We start from the raw sequence: 16,646 nt of genomic DNA on the forward strand, positions 1-16,646 counted from the left end.
GAAACTGAGTAATGGATGAAAAACGGGTCAGGGCTCTCTTGCTGATTCTCGGGATAGATGAAATACCCAGGAAGTTCTTTTATTCATCCATTACAATGTACATATGGTCTCGTATTCAGATTCATTCATCCGAGGCACTGGCTCCATTAGCCCGCCTCAGCTCCCCTCCCTGAATGCGACCGCGGCGCAGTGAAAGCTCCGTCGGAGCGCCATCGGAATGCGTGCAGCTTCGGCCGCAGCAGCTGCAGGCTTTTGCTGTCGCAAGTTCAGGGGAGGGAGCAGTAACCGCGAGCAATTGATGTAGGGACACGGCGGAGAAGTATCTCTGCAGTGCGCTGACAGCATGGCAACAACAGCGGGCAGAAGCCTCTCCTGCTCTAAATCGTACAGTTACAGCATCATCATCTCCCCCCGCTTGGTACTTTCATTTTCCTCACTCTTTTAGTGCATTTCGTATTTCTCGTCGCTGCTGTGTTACACCGTGCTTGATCGGTTGTGTTTCCGAGCTTCCTCGCCGGAGTGGGCGTTTAACGTGGACGGGCGTGATGTGCACGGTGGTGTGGGCTTGGCTCAGGTTTCCAAGTTCTGAGGAACCAGTGGTACGAGGACGAGCGAGTCGGAAGAGAGTGCAAGGGCAATGCGTCGTGGTAATTGACGGTTGCTGATGATGTTCTATCTCAGGTGAAATGCATGTCTATCTTTAGTTGTCGAGTCATGACTTTGTTTGGATGTTTAACATACGATGGTGCGGGTGTTGAGTGGCGTTAGCTGGACTATTGGCCTTGTGCGAGGCATGTGTGTAAGAGAGTCGTGTTTTGGAATCATTTGCTGAATTCAGGATATTTGAGAAAATTGGATGACGTTGCTGTGGTGCGCTCTCGTGGCGGCGATGCCTTAAGTAGCTCAGGCTACATGCAGCATTGAGAATAGTTGTGACGGTTGCGATGTTTGTTCAGTTCTTTGCCGATCCAAAGTCCCGTATGGAACTGCTGTGGTGTTTAGGAAGCCTTCCACTATGGAAGTTTGCTACAGCATATACTTTTTTTGTTTTGGGGGAGTGAGGTATGACCAATGTTGAACAATCGGGACTTGTGTAAACAATACTTGGTCCCTGTTATTGTGTCTGATGTTTCGATACGCTCCCTTGGAGTTAATGAACTTCCTCAGGGCGATAATTACAGTTGACTTCGATGCAAAATAGTAGCGTGTGACGTGAAAGGAAGGGTCCATGATATTTGACAGATCGTGTAATCCACCTAGTTCGTTTATGGACTGAAAACCGATTTTTGAAGAATTATACTATATGTCCAAAATTCGTGAAGCCTGACCTCCAAAAGTTCCTACGAATAGGTTCCCGTGTTCAGGGTAAAATCTGTAACAAGACAGGAGGCAAAGACTTCATTATCACGAGTGCTGAAGATATTTCGTTTCAAGAAGGATCTAATGTCGACCCAGAATGGAGCCAAGAGGGGCTCATACTCTAGCCCCTGCATCTCAAACGGAAGCTCCAGATCAAAAGTTCCGCTTAAAGGTGGGAGAGGAGTATACATGCACAGGACAACAGGACCTGGGCGATTGGGGGTGAATTGGTGGAAGGATACAGGGATTTCTTACATTAGACCTACTTACAAGGATTCAGAAGCTAGATCCAGGTATGGCCACAATTGGCATACTAAAGCTTTCGTTGTGTGGGTGGTTTTTATGGGAGCTGTTTCTCTATCCGTTTTTCTGGCCATGAGATTCGACATGCTGGAGCGGAGAAGAGAGAATCTTGCAAACATGTGCGAGGGACGGGCCCGCATGCTTGAGGTAAACTTCAGTCTTTCGAGTTTGTTGCTCATCCACAGTGTGTGGCGATCCGAGTATTAGATGTGCTTTGTAGAACAAGCATCTGATATGCCAATGCAGCTGTAACATACCAAGACCGGTCCAATATTTGTCGAGGCCAATCTTACATTTCAGTTTTGTTATTAGTGGCCATTTTTAGCACAACACTAAGTATTAAAAAAAGTGTGGCAAGGTTCACCATGCTTCTATTTGAACGTCTCTTCTTACTAATGTGATTAGTCTTCAATCAATGCATTAGACTTCTCCTCATTTAGCATTGCCTGTCCAACCACCGAAGGTTGGAGTGATTCTTTTTCATGCTTTATTAGGCGAAGAGTGCTATGTATGTATGCTATTGGAACTAGTATGCAGCGAGTCAAGAATTAAGATGGATTAACTTTCCTGTTGAGAACCCGATTTTCTCAGAGCTTTTAGCAAATACTTGCTGAGTGATGTTTGAAAGATACATTCGTGTTGTTACAAATATTCCAAAAGACTGCGTTTATTTTGACAAAGCAAGCATAACGAGATAGCCCTTACGCGTTTGAAGTGGCTTCTAATTTCAGGAGCAATTCAAGGCCAGCATGAACCACGTTAGAGCACTTACAGCTCTTCTCACTACCTTTCATCTTGGCAAGCAACCCTCAGCTATTAATCAGGTGGCTGACTTTTCCTACAGAACTTGCTGCTAGCATGTGATTTTCTTCAGTCATAGATAGTGAACAATTGCAAGTGCTCCTGAGCGGAAACGTCGATCAATACATGAACTATCTTTTGTGTTCTGTTAATTTTATGGCAGGAAACATTTGCTACCTATGCTGAAAGAACAGCTTTTGAGAGGCCGTTGATGAGTGGTGTTGCATTTGCTGAACGAGTGCTGCATGCGAATCGGAAATTGTTCGAGTCAGCACATGGCTGGACTATAAAGGAAATGTATTCGAAAGATCTTCAACAAGATTTCGACGAATATGCCCCAACCACAATGTCTCAGAAGTCTCTCTCGTATTTAACCTCTCTTGATATGATGTCTGGCCAGGTTCGTATCTTTCCAATTCAGCTCCCTGGTTCTCTAGGCTAAGTAATGTAGCTTTCTTGAGGTCAAGATAAAGCTCTACATGAAACACATTTTCCCCCTAAATTAGCAGCAGCAGAAATTCATCTGGCCTCTGGCTTAAGGTTAATTGTTTTATCCAATTTCTACTCACACAGCTACTAGTGATAAGAATTGAGTCTCTCTCTTCCAGTACCCCTACTGTACACATCCGTCTCATCGCCTGAGCCTAAAGGTTTTGGAACTGGCGCTAAAGCAATGCTCTTAATCTATCATCTCAGTATGATGGAGTCAGCATGTTAGCTGTAACACTGGGAAACTGAAACCTGATTGTTCCCTCGATCTGGATTTTGCAGGAGGATCGCGAAAATATTATTCGAGCGCGAGAGTTAGGGAAAGGTGCTTTAACCAAGCCATTCAGGCTTCTGGAATCTAAGCATCTTGGAGTGGTGTTCACCTTCGCCGTCTACTGCACAGACCTACATGATGATGCGAAAAAGGAAGATCGGATCAAAGCAACTGCCGGGTAATTTGACAGTCTTAGTTTAATTGTGATTTGTACAACGTCCATTTTGCGGATTTATCCAAAATAGTACGATTTTTATATAGTGAAAATGAACTAAATGTGTTAGTTTGGTGGTTGGGTCTCTTTTTACTTGAGCACGTTCTGCACCGTCACAAGAATTTACGATCCTGTTACAGGTATCTTGGAGGTGCTTTTGACGTCGAAACACTTGTGGAGAATCTGCTTCGTCAAATGGCTGGTAGTCAAATTATTGCCGTCAATGTGTACGACATCACCAACGAGACCATGCCTCTTGTGATGTATGGCCATACCAATGTTGAGAAGTCAAAAAACACGTATGTCAGCAGCTTGGATTTCGGAGATCCGGCGCGAAGGCATGAAATGCGTTGCAGGTGTGGGTTCATTCCATGCAGTAATTTACAGTATCTGGCAATGTGGTTGTCATTGAATACTTAACCACAACACATCAAGATTTTTGTCGTAATTGTATTCTTGATTCACAATCCTGATGTAGGAGCTAACATCTAGTTAATGAAGTTCAGTCAGTGTTTGATTGTCATCTGGTTTTCGATATTGCCCTGTATGAGTCTAATTCCTTGTTTCCATGGCTTTGGTGCTCACCACTTCTTACCTATTTTTGGAGTCTTCGATGGATACTGGATATTAGCTGCAACCGTTGCTGTGAATTCGTTGGATAACTAGCTAGCCAGGTCTATATTATTTTAGTGAAGTGAAATTTAGCCTAGAAGAGCATATTTCTCCACGTAGCAGCCTGCAGGCAATGGAATGACTCTATGGAAGCAAATTATTGCGCAGGTTTAAAGAGGATGCATTACCTCCTTGGACAGCCATATCCACTTCAATAGGTATATTTGTGATAGCGTTTTTGGTTGGACACATGCTACATGCGTCAAGAAACCGAATTGACAAGGTTGAAGAAAATTGTCGCATATTTCAGGAGCTAAAGATGCGCGCAGATGATGCCGTCATAGCGAAGTCTCAGGTAATCAAACCCTCAGGCTCAACCTCATATCTCTTTCAGTTGTGCCCCGTGGAACTGGAGTAGTGCGTTTTTTGGGAGTGTTCAACTATGATTGGAATTGCATAAAATAATTTTGATTTTTTTGTCCTAAATTAACAGCTATTTCCTTGTTGACATTGTGTAGTTTCTGGCGACAGTATCACATGAAATTCGGACCCCCATGAATGGTGTTCTAGGTCGGTGCATAATATCCAATGCACTTTGATCTGTCTTTCGTTTTGTCTGGATTGAATTGAATTGAATTGAGTTGTGCACACAGGTTCTGCGTACTTATATTGCTGTGATGCAGGAATGCTTAATATGTTGACGAATACTCGGCTGAATCCAGCACAGTTAGACTACGCCCGAACTGCTTTAGCGAGTGGCAAAGCACTTATCAATCTTATCAATGAGGTCCTTGATCAAGCAAAAATTGAATCAGGCCGTGTAGAGCTTGAACACGTTCCATTTGATTTGCGTGCCATCCTTGACGATGTACTCTCTCTCTTCCATGGGCAATCAAGAGATTCAGGTATCGAGGTAAAGTTTTAAGTTTTGAATCTTCTGTCGTTAGGTTTGATTCTCTCCTTTAGGGCTTCAACTGTGAATGAATCCTTATGACGGGACAACAATATTAGGTAAATATTGGGTTCTGATATAATTATTTAAACTGTTCTTTACAAGATTTTGTATTTACACTTTTCTGGCTTTTGGGTGGTGCATGAATCAATATGGTCAGCTGGCAGTTTACGTCTCTGCGAAAGTTCCTAAGATTCTCGTCGGCGACCCTGGTCGATTTCGGCAGATCATCACCAATCTCGTTGGCAATTCCATCAAAGTATACATCAGTTCTAAATGCTCTGAGCTTGCTGTAATGACCATAAGTGAACTTCAATTTTGAGAATATAATCCTCGATTTTTCAATCTATCCTGGAAGTATTAGTAATTAGGAAATTGGAATCCAATCATTCATGGTACTTTGTTTGAATTTCGTTTTTCGAAACCGTAGTTCTTTGTGACAGTAAGTTTACTCTACTAATTCATTTTAAATTCATCTTCAGAATGTTTTGTGCTAAGCGTGTATTTTTGTTTCTGATGTTTTCTAAGCTTTTCTTGTTGATGCTTCAGTTCACCGAAGCTGGTCACATTTTTGTTTGCGTTCATCTCAATGAGGATGTCAACAACTTGATGGATGGGGATGAAGGTGAAGCCGATGACACTCTGGATGGGGAGGTTGAAAGTGCCGGACCTCTGACGGACATGAACTACCGATTCAACACCCTTAGTGGCAGAGAAACTGCTGATTACCGAAACAGCTGGGAAATGTTTGAGCGACTGCTCGCTCAAGAAAAGTCACATCGATCAGGTGTAGACCAAGATACTCGGAATTACTGTGACTTAAATGGGGCGGTGAATCTGGTGATCAGTGTCGAAGATACAGGTGTTGGTATACCCCTGCATGTACAAGACCGTGTCTTTATGCCCTTCATGCAGGTAAAAAAGCTAAATATAGATTTTGGAAAGTCAATTCATTTTCAATGTTGTGGATGCCTGAGTCAGTTGCCATTTAATGTCTTCGGCATAATTCGCTTACTGCATAATAAATTATCCCCAACAAATGAAAGCGAGATGATATTTCAACCTTCATGTAGATGTAGGTAGAATTACAGCACATCCTCCAGTGCTACACAAGCAATCGGGCTCACACTTGGATTAGATTAAGGGTGTGCCTGTCTTGTAAAGAATTTGTAAAATCTTGTCCTTAAATGGTGGATTGGTACGCTGATTGATTTGTGCCTTCATGCGCTGGTTACCCTGTACTCGTGATCTTTACTTTGACCTGTACTTTTAAGCTACCTGTACCATATATTGGTGAGGAAACTTTGTGATGTTTACATCGGAATGATGCTCACAAGCTTTACTCTGTGCAGGCCGACAGTTCAACATCAAGAAATTATGGAGGAACAGGAATTGGACTAAGCATAAGCCGTTCCTTAGTAGACCTCATGTCAGGGGAGATGGAGTTTGTTAGTCATCCTAAAGTGGGGTCCACATTCACGTTTACTGCAGAATTACAACGTGTACCTGCAAATGTACCCGAACATATCCTCAGAGAAGGCAGAAACTGTTATCTACAAACGCCGCCGCTAACTACGTGTTTCCAAGGAATGCGTGTACTGGTAGTGGATGGCCGAAAAGTCCGCTGTGAAGTCACTCGACATCATTTGCAGAGGCTTGGACTTCGGGTATTGCCGTCTGTGTCCTGCTCTTCTATCTTTTTTTCGATTTTTAAGGAACTTTTAATTTATTGTGAAGTTATTTCAGGTCATGAAATTAGGATTTCATGCACCATTAATTTTACAGCACAATTTCGTTCGCCATGTCATTTACAAGACAACTGTCTTGATTAATGCATTATCTCTGAGTATTTCATCCTCCACTTTTCTGTGAATAATATGGTCTCCTTTCTTTACAAGAATCTGTTGTTCGTGACAGGTTGAGGTCGCCCACACTCCTGGTGAGGCTGCCGAACTTCTAACCACAACCGTTGATCGCGGAAATCGCGGCTCTAGGGATTCACAACGGTACGTTTGTTTAGTTATTGGGTTCTTGGATTGTGGAGTCTGAGCTCCATATGTATTCGTTGATTTACTTTTCAACAGAGTCTCATTCTTGTGATGCAGTAGCCTGATAATTATCAAAGCTCGGTAGAAGCACATTGATATGGTATTTATTGATAACTGAGTTTTAGATCGATCGTTCTTCTTTCCTGGATTGAAGGTATGTGAATGTCGATTCTAGTCTCTATCCATTTTCATGCCCTTATTCATGAAGATCTGGCGTATTGTTTCAGCTCTTTTGCAACAGATATTGAATTGATTTTTGTGGACAAGGACGCTTGGGGTCCTGGAACGTGGGTGAATTTTCGAAGTCTTCTTACTGAAAGTTTCATCGGCCAATTGAGTCACAACCAAAGTGGCCTAACCAGCTACCAGTATCGTTCAGCAGCGGGCAGACTTCCAAATGGATATCCAACATTAAACTCCATGAAGAAGATGGTTCTCGTAGCGACATCAATGAATGAGATGGAGCTTAGTGTGGTCAAGGCTAGCGGATTTGTCGATACTGTTGTTCGGAAACCTCTTCGAGCAAGCTTGGTAGCTGCTTCCCTCGAGGAGATACTTGGGGTTGGGGATGGGGGCCGGGATCAAGGGCAGAATTTACAGGGGGGAATTAATTCCCTTCAGAACCTCTTAACTGGGAAAAGAATTCTTGTGGTTGATGACAATCCCGTGAATCGTAAGGTTGCTGCCGGGGCCCTCAATAAGTACGGCGCCCAAGTTGACTGTGTTAACAGTGGGAGAGCTGCGATCCAAAGTTTGAAGCCTCCGCACAATTACGATGCCTGTTTTATGGATGTGCAAATGCCAGAAATGGATGGGTAGGGTTTCTTTCCCACTCGAGTTTTCGTCATTTGGTAAATTTTCTGAGATGCTTGCATCAAATTCATGATGCAGGTTCATTCGAAAACTCAAATATACTTTCATAGTTGTTACCTTGGTGCAAAATCCAATGCAAGATAGGAATGAAGTCGGACAATTTCGTGCTTCTGTGGAAGCATTTATTCCTGCTAACATTCAACTTATTTAATCACAGCTTAGAAACAATTTAAAGAGTTTTTCTGCTTGGAGCTGTACTTAATTAATTGAGAGGATGTTTTGACTTCCATCAAGAATTACTCTTGGTCTAATGTTAGTGTTGAGGAGTCTGCATATACATTGGTAGTCAGAACATCTAACTTTGAAATGTGCTGTCCCAGTTTTGAGGCCACAAGATTAATAAGGAAGGCTGAAGCTGCAGCCGTAGACAATTGGCAAGCAGGGAGATTCTCCTCTTTCGGACGCCGATTGCATGTGCCAATCCTGGCGATGACAGCCGACGTCATTCAAGCCACATCGGAAGAGTGCATGCGCTGTGGAATGGATGGCTACGTAGCTAAGCCCTTTGACGAGCATCATCTCTACCAAGCAGTTGCCAAGCACTTCTTCGGGCCAAACTGATGTGTAAAAAGCACATTCCGCTCCTGAGATCATTGAACTGAAACTATGATCCCGTTTCCTAGGTATAAGTCTATCGAAGCACAATTTTACTCCGGAGTTGTCAACTTAGACGACGGATTTGACATGTTAATGACATCAGACGTATGAGCCTCGGATTAGATCCTCGAAGTACGAAAGCTGAGGGGCTAGTTACAGATTTTAGGCCCAACTTCTATGATACAAATCAAAAGGGAAAATTTGATGTTGATAATGTGTGCGGCTCACGCTGCATGCCGAGGTAACCAGCAGAGAAGTATTTTACAAAAGCAACTTGTAAACATTTACCTCGCGATTTGTCAGACATTACTGGCGAAGGCGTTTTTTTTAGGAAGTAATTATCCACCAGTACCGTCCAATTGTATCACAAGATTGCTGTTCCCATGTTCCCTCTACAATGTACTGCATCGTCTGAGTGGCGAATGGATAGGCTTCCATTAGTGTTAATAGAAAACTGCCGACATCTGCAACTTCTCAAGAACAGTGGCAGCTTCACGAAGACCTGGTATTTCATTGACAATCTCCTGTTTCCAGGACATGTTGGTTAAGCCTTATTGTTCATGATCTTGAACTTCTGCAGTCATGGAATTCAACTGGTCAACCACGAATGTACCACGACTTACCCTTTGTTTTGCAAGTAATAACAAAATAAAATGATATAAGTTTACTCTAAACGTAATCATCACTATGCTGGATTTAAGCCACAAGAGAATAGCGATACCTTGGTGAACATATACTCAATTTTTGAAAGTTCCAAAAGTCCAAAGGAATGTATTTTCAAGGACAGGTGCTGCGAGCGTTGGACGATCAGGGAAAAAAATGACTGTTCAAAAGCTCAATCGACAAATTCACCTGAAAAAGAATACCCTTGCGAAAGTGAGGATTGTGACAAATCGTTAGTCAGACGCAATGAATGCGTCTGGAAACAAAACTTTCTCTGCCGCTTACATTGAGGAGCTCCTTTCGTAATGATCGTTGAAACAACATTCCACACTCTTTAGGAAGCGGGCTTATCAGCCATCAGAATCACTTCTCGTTGCATCGCTTACTGCCTGACATCATTATTGTACATGATTGAAAAGTTGTAAGAGGTCTGATGTTGAATACGATCTGTGCGTATGCAGGCCTAATGAGGAAATAATTCTGGCAGTCAGTCGCAACATTGTAACCAAGTCAGAGTTTAACAAGTCTAGTACCCTAACTTCGGTCAAGTTTTATAGAGCTCATCCATATAAAGCGATGGATGTTATGATTGGTTGTTGCGACTTTTGAATCACATTTCTCGCTGTGTAATGAGACCTCTGATGGCATCCCAATTTTTACATATCAGTAAATTATGCTTCTTCTCGCTGCGAAAAAATCCCTCAGAAATGTGCGGCTGGTGTAAGAAGGCTCATGTAACTTTTGGTGCTCCTACAAGAGTCCGAGTTCACAGCAACCTCGTCTGACTCAAGAAAGTATAGGTATATAATTATTCCTGGCATCACCCTGGAGATCTGAACTTATTACTGTAGATTGATCATAACTGTCAGTTACCATGCCCGTAACGGCAATCGTAGTTGAAATAGTCACCCGACAGAATAGCATACCTTTCGCAGGTTGCAAGGGGGGACCATAACCAAAGCGTTCTTCAATGGCCCTCCTGTCAATTCCGCTATCCACGTAGAGGATCGGTACAAACATCCGCACAGCGATTCTTTAAAGGTGACACAAAGCCAGGAATAAGAATCCAATGTTTAACGACATCTCTGATTTACTTTATTTTAGGACTGTAGAATGAGACAGAGACGGTATCAATTTTCAAAAAGGAATGTTCATAACAACCTCGAGAGTAGCTTGACAGTAGACGCGATTTCTCACGCAGAGCATTTCAAGAAGAAACGCATCTTAGTTTACACTAATTACAATGCCTCGTGCTTACTGAACTTATCTGCTACAGGTAAAGAATATGATTCCGAATGTCATGTTCGTAGGCTTCTTGAGGTGACATCGCTGTACGCTCATAAAAAGATCATAAAGCTTTGTGTCTCATCCTAAAACCAACTACACCTTAAAAAAAACGTTCTCGAAAGACTTTGCAGAAGAAGCAGAAGCAGCACAACGACAACCATCATTAAGAACGTAGTGTATTACCGAGTCCTCTTCCGACAGATCCATCCCAGTAGAGTTGAAGGAATTAAACCGGTGTCGGAACATGATATTTCGTACTTTCCTCACATACCACACTGCACCGAGAAAAATTGATGTTCCAGCTAATGAGTACGCAATGACTCACTTCGAATTCATCTCCACAGCAATATAAACAAACAAGAGATACGAACTTCGATGCATATCAACAGAACTCAATCTCACAAAGGTAAACAAAGCGCGCATCTCAACTTTCAAAAAATCTGATCACGACAGTTCCCTCCATCAGTGAGGGTCGGGAACGCCATGACCGCCTCTTCCAGGGTAAGGGTATCAATATAACCAGCTCCCATCCCGTTTTCATCATATTGGCCGGGCTTTGGAATCGGTTTCATCCATAGATCTGGATGCCGCCTTTGACGACATTCGTCAACCAGGCCATTGAATAGAGTCGACTTGAAAGAGTGAATCAATTCTGAGAAGCGATTTTTTCTTTTGTTAAAAAAAAAAAGTTGTAGTGTTTTGGTTGTTCTAATTCGAGCTTTCCATGGCATGAGGTGAGTTTAGTGTGGTGGGGGAGAAGGGACGCATTAGCTCCGATGCCTTGATGGTCGTGGCGAGAGCATTAATTGATATGAATGTGACGCTGTTGTTTCTATTTGTGCATGCTGCTTCTTCAATTCTGATGATTTATTTTTCATTTTGTATCTTTCTTGCAGCTGGTTGAATGTGATTCAAGGTAGATGGATTCTAGGATGGGCATAATCTTGATTCTTGGTTCTTGAATGACCAGTTCAACATGCTTCGGATTCAGCTTTGCAATAGCTGAGATATGCTCTTGAGACCTGTTTTACGTCCTTGCCTGCTGCCTTTCCATATCACCGGGGGATTTTATGTGAGGTTTGATGTATACTCAAAAAGTTCCAGGTCCACTTGATCAAAGCAAGTACCTGCAGCTTGTCATCTTTTGTGTAGTGTTTCATGGCATGTGCATACGTTTGGTAATTTTGCAGCTCAGCCAGGTCCCAGAAGGTCGAAGTCGATGATGATGCAGAGCTGCAAGTTTTACTGTCAGTCCGGATGTGCCCTCTCTGAACTTGGCCATCTTGAAAGAGTGACTCCTCACTTCACCTCGTTTGGTCCCACATGCTGATCATCTACTGCTGTGGCTCATTGCTCATGATTGTGCATCTTGATTCAGCAAAAGAGATTGTGAGGTGTAGTGCATGCTCCCTCACTGCTGCTCATTGGTGGAGCCTTCTCCGTAAGAATGTAGTGGTGTGTAGCTTTCCTACATTTTTTATAAGTTGCCAATGGCAATGAATACCACAAGATTCTCTAATAGATAATCATGCCACTTATGGCCTGATGGATTGTTCAGAAACGGTTTGTTATTTTAAGGGAACGATGGTTACAGTAGACCTGACTGATGCGCAGAGACCGAGAATGAGAGTGGAAAGATAATCAAACTCGCTTAGGAAGACGTGCGGACGTGTGTGCATATGTCGTCGCAAATTGCTTACCCTCTCAGGGAAGGTACGATATTTACAGGTTTTAGTATCTGTATATAGGGATGATGTTGTCCCCAGCTCCTCTCTCTTCTCTAACTGAGATGAAGGTCAATAGCAGAATTTTACTCATGGGTCGAGGATCTTGTGGAATTTTTAAAGGTTTTGAAATTCTCTCACCAGCACAAATCGGTTACAAACCTTCACAATGACGAAGGACAATGTTTAATTGGCTGTAATGATACTCACACAAACGTCAGATGAACAATCATCAAATGATGCTTCCTTCTTTTAGATTGCGTATACATATGATTAGATCGGTCCTTTATTTACAAATCTTGACCTCACCGCCTTGTTTAAGGTAACCACAGTATCGAAAGTAATTTGGAGAGCTGATACCAACTTTCGCTTTATCCTTTGGTGGAAAGAGAGACGAAGCCTCTAAGATCTCGAGGTTTGTTACGATTGTCGCCACCTTGAAGGTTCACCGCAGGAATGCTCTGAAAGAGTGGCTGAGACGAAGTAAGAAACAGCTGACTACCATCAGCCTCCAGCTCTGCACCCGAAGAAGAAGCTTGACCGTCGCAGAGAAAGCTTAGGCAAGAAACGGGGATCCCGAGCTTCAATCAACTACAAGATGGAAGTCTGCGCTCGAGGACGACCACCTGGCATAAAGTGATTGCTTAAAGAGCACACCGAGGAAGACTGAAACTGGTTCACCACAAGTACGTGGGTTCAAACACAAACCATCTCGAAACTGTCCTGACTAGGCGAAATTTTGATTGTGGAGAATTTTGATAGTGGGGTTCCGATTGGCCATTGAGGATCGATTGTAAATTTGGAATATTAAAGAGGATAATTATTTGAAATCAATTTTTATCCTAAGAAGTGCTTTGGATGGGTTTTAAAATATTACTCTGTTTAATTTGATAGCCTAAACTTAAGTGTGATGAGAGTAGTCTAAGGAAAAATTCAATGTTTCAAAATAATATGGCTTACATGTGTTTGAAGTAAAGATCTCTCACTACATAGAATATCCTAAACCATGCAAAATTTATTTTTAGAACATTTATTTTTAAAAATATAAGAATAATTATTAAAAGAATGATTTTGTTCCTTATGTCTTGCTTTTAGACTTAAATATAAGTTATGAGCAATGGACACAAGAATAAATTGCATATTTTTTTGTATAAAAAAATCAAATGAAGTTATAAATAATATTATTATTATTACAAAGATATGATTTTTTTTGTTAAATACATTGTTATTTCTTTTATTTTTAAGAAAATATCACCTTCAAAACCATTAGAAAAATAGTTTATTTTATTCAATTACACAACCTAAAAATATATATAAAGAAATTAAATAAATACATAATATTTCTAATTGAAGTTAGATCTATAAAAGATATTTGAAAAAGTGTTCATTTTTTTTTTCTATTTTACAGCATTGTTGTGTTGAAGAAAGAAAAGTTAAAACTTCTAATACTTAGCATTAATAAGATTGCATACAAAGAAAAGTATGGATTAAAAAAACTCTCACTTCCAATACTCTTTATATATAAGTGGTAGTTGTTGTCATTATAGAAAACTTTTATCTTTTGACATTTACATTCACCAAAGAATATATCTAATATATCATTTGGAATTCTACCTACCACAAGCATATTTTTTAATATATTACTTTATACTTCCACATACCTTTGTATATTCTTTAATAGATCTTTTATCTTATTGATCTTATTTTTTGTACTTAACTTTATGATTTATCTATAGGTTGATCTTTCTATATCCTAAAAGCTATCATTTTGACCATTAACAATTTATCTAAGATAATATCTTTTAGATGGTAACTTATTCTACTTTTATTTTTATTCACTTACTTTAACACTCTCATTTTATTATTGATCAAAAGTTATTTAACCTAATGCCTTTGTCAATATGTGATGTTTATCTTTACTAATGCCTTAGTAAGTAAATCAAAAGCATGTCTCTCATTGCACAATACTTTATATCAATTTTTCCTATTTCAATCTTTTTTTTAATGAAGTGATGTTAAATATCAATGTATTTTATTCTTGTATGAAATTTTAGATTCTTTATAAAATCAAGATATCTTTAATTATTACACTGTATTAGAGTTATTTCCAATTATATAAGTTCAATATCCTTCAAAACTTATCTTAGTCAAAATGCTCCTATTGCATCATGACTTATTGTCATGAACTTTATCTCCTTTATAGACATTGTAATTGTTGGTTGTCTCTTATAATTCCATGTAATTACTGCCATTCCAACAAAGAACATATATCCTATTATTGGCATTCTATCATTTATATTTCTAGCCCAATTTTTATAATAATAACCATGTAAAGGAATGTTATCACATCCTAAATGTAATTTGAAGTGCAAAGTATCTTTTATATAACTCATGATCATTTTGATGGTTGTCCAATAGATGGATCTAGCCTTTAATATGTGTTAACTCACAAAAATCAACTCATATATAAGATCCATCTTTTTACTAACCATTGCATAAATAAATGAGCTTAATATTACCATATATGGAACATCTTATATTTGACCTTCAACTTCAGTAAATTTTTCATTTGTGAGTTTCATTAATTTCAAATTGGCCACCAAAGGTGTTCCAATAGGCTTGAATTCTTCAATAATTAATCATTTAATTGATTCTTTAATATACTTTCTTTGAATCATTGTAATAGTTTTTTTAATATAATCTCTCACAAACTCTACTTCTAAACAATAGTGAAGTTTTTTCAAATCATTCATCTTAGGCTTTTTTTATAATTTTACCTTCAACTAATCTATTATTTTTAAAGTATTTGTTAAGATAACTAAATAATAAATATAAATAATGAAAATCAATAAGATCTTTTTTTATTACTATATATACATGGAATAATCAATTTTACTCTTTACAACTCTTTCATTCATAAAGAATGTATCAATTCATTGGTACCATGTCATTGATGATTTTTTGAGGCTATAAAAAGATTTTTTAACTTACAAAATAAGTTATTATTTTTCTTCTTCAATAAATCTTTAAGATTGATCTATATGAATGTCTTCTTCTAAGTTTCTATTCAAGAAATTTATCTCTATATTTATTTGATGTATCTCCAAGTCTATTTCTACTTCAATTATCATAGTTGTTCTGATGGTAGTAAATTTAGCCACAAGATCATATATCTCATTAAAATCAATACCAAAAACTTGTAAATAGTGTTTGACAACCAATCTTATTTTGTATCTTACAACATTGTCCATTCTATCTCTCTTACTTTTAAACACCTATTTATAACCAATTGAAGGTTGATTTGATAGAAATTGAATTGATTTTTATATTTTATTGTCAATGAGTAATTTTTACTCCTTTTATATAGCCTTCTCCTACTTCATAGCATATATGGGCTTTATTACATCACAAAAAGATATTAGCAAAAAAATATCACATTGATATATTTTTTATTTACTTGAAAAAAGATGTGATTCTTCCACCATTCACTAAGTAGTCTTATTTTTCTCATAGGATATCTCTTTTTATTTGAAGATAATTTTTCTTGATGAATCCCATTGTCTCTTCTAAGTTTTCTTTTACTTAAAGCTTCTCTCTTCTTATTCAAAGATTGATACTCTTTATCATCATTATCTTCAATATCTTTATTTTTTTATTATTAATATTAGGAATTGTAGAAACTTTCTTCTCTATCTTCTTTGGCTCTTCACCTTGATTTACATCTCTATCATCTTCATTATTTTTATCTTCTTCTTTCTTTGTTGGAATCAAAAATGTATCTGCTAACATACCATTATTCCTAACAAGACACGTTTTTAAGTGCTTATAAGTATTCTTATGCTCCAAAAATTCAACATCAATTTTTTTAATAATCTTCTTAGTATCTAAACACATTATTCTATATGCCTTGGTATCTTTGTAATATCTAAAAAATACATAGTTTGTATCTTTTACATCAAATTTGGACTTCATATAATTTAGTACCTTTGCATAAAGAATAAATTCAAACGTTTTCATGTATAAAACATAAGATTTCTTCCCATGTCAATCTTCTTGTAGAGTTATTAATGTGAGTGCATTTATAAAACACATGTTCTTTATATACATTGTATTTACTATAGCTTCTATCTAAAATCCATACTTAAAATACTTAGCATAAAATATATTCTTTGTCATCTTTACAATAGTTTGATTTGCTCTTTTATCAATTCTATTTTATTGTAGAAAGTAATGTCTTAAATTTTGTCTTAGAAAACCTTGAAGTTTCAAAAATTTATCAAAATTCTTTAATAAATACTCACTTCTATTGTTCATATGCAATACATTCATCTTGCATTCATATCACTTTTCAACAAGGGCCTTAAACTCCTTAAACCTTGACAAATATTTATTTTTGATTTTAAGGGTAAAAATCCATATGTTTCTTGAAAAATCAATGAATATGACAAAT

General features: G+C 38.7%; 1 protein-coding gene and 2 long non-coding RNA genes across 5 annotated transcripts; 2 read left to right on the forward strand and 1 right to left on the reverse strand.

Moving 5' to 3' along the window:
- Positions 1–215: 215 nt before the first annotated feature.
- LOC112293907 (histidine kinase CRE1) lies at positions 216–8,870 on the forward strand. The gene is made up of 16 exons (XM_024543875.3): positions 216–418; positions 575–681; positions 1,351–1,809; positions 2,394–2,486; positions 2,627–2,863; positions 3,235–3,404; positions 3,581–3,796; positions 4,221–4,407; positions 4,571–4,622; positions 4,736–4,965; positions 5,165–5,263; positions 5,554–5,919; positions 6,357–6,671; positions 6,922–7,010; positions 7,280–7,867; positions 8,246–8,870. The coding sequence occupies exons 3-16, from the start codon at positions 1,444–1,446 to the stop codon at positions 8,484–8,486; spliced, it is 3,249 nt and encodes a 1,082-aa protein (XP_024399643.1). The 5' UTR covers positions 216–418; positions 575–681; positions 1,351–1,443; the 3' UTR covers positions 8,487–8,870.
- On the reverse strand, positions 8,013–10,890 carry LOC112293908 (uncharacterized). Of its 3 annotated transcripts, XR_002973154.3 has the most exons (4): positions 10,656–10,890; positions 10,112–10,218; positions 9,244–9,574; positions 8,013–9,096 (listed from the first exon to the last, which is right to left on the reverse strand). It is a non-coding gene; the product is annotated as an uncharacterized LOC112293908 (long non-coding RNA). The 3 variants fall into 3 exon arrangements; XR_012219244.2 differs by lacking the exons at positions 10,112–10,218; positions 10,656–10,890 and adding an exon at positions 9,719–10,103; XR_012219243.2 differs by lacking the exons at positions 10,112–10,218; positions 10,656–10,890 and having other exon boundaries at positions 9,244–10,103.
- A 293-nt stretch (positions 10,891–11,183) lies between these two features.
- On the forward strand, positions 11,184–13,030 carry LOC149987633 (uncharacterized). Its single transcript, XR_016507061.1, has 2 exons — positions 11,184–11,866; positions 12,087–13,030. It is a non-coding gene; the product is annotated as an uncharacterized LOC149987633 (long non-coding RNA).
- Positions 13,031–16,646: the final 3,616 nt, after the last annotated feature.

This window comes from Physcomitrium patens, chromosome 16 (assembly GCF_059467195.1).
Source record: "Physcomitrium patens ecotype Gransden chromosome 16, ASM5946719v1, whole genome shotgun sequence".
NCBI classification, from domain to species: Eukaryota; Viridiplantae; Streptophyta; class Bryopsida; order Funariales; family Funariaceae; genus Physcomitrium; species Physcomitrium patens.

What these genes read in the sequence shown, in the direction of transcription:
- LOC112293907 (XM_024543875.3), top strand. Translation starts at nt 1,444, where the DNA reads ATGTCGACCCAGAATGGAGCCAAGAGGGGCTCATACTCTAGCCCCTGC. An exon ending in AACCCTCAGCTATTAATCAG is followed by an intron (nt 2,487 to 2,626) that starts GTGGCTGACTTT and finishes ATTTTATGGCAG; the next exon opens with GAAACATTTGCTACCTATGC. An exon ending in TGCAGAGGCTTGGACTTCGG is followed by an intron (nt 6,672 to 6,921) that starts GTATTGCCGTCT and finishes TGTTCGTGACAG; the next exon opens with GTTGAGGTCGCCCACACTCC.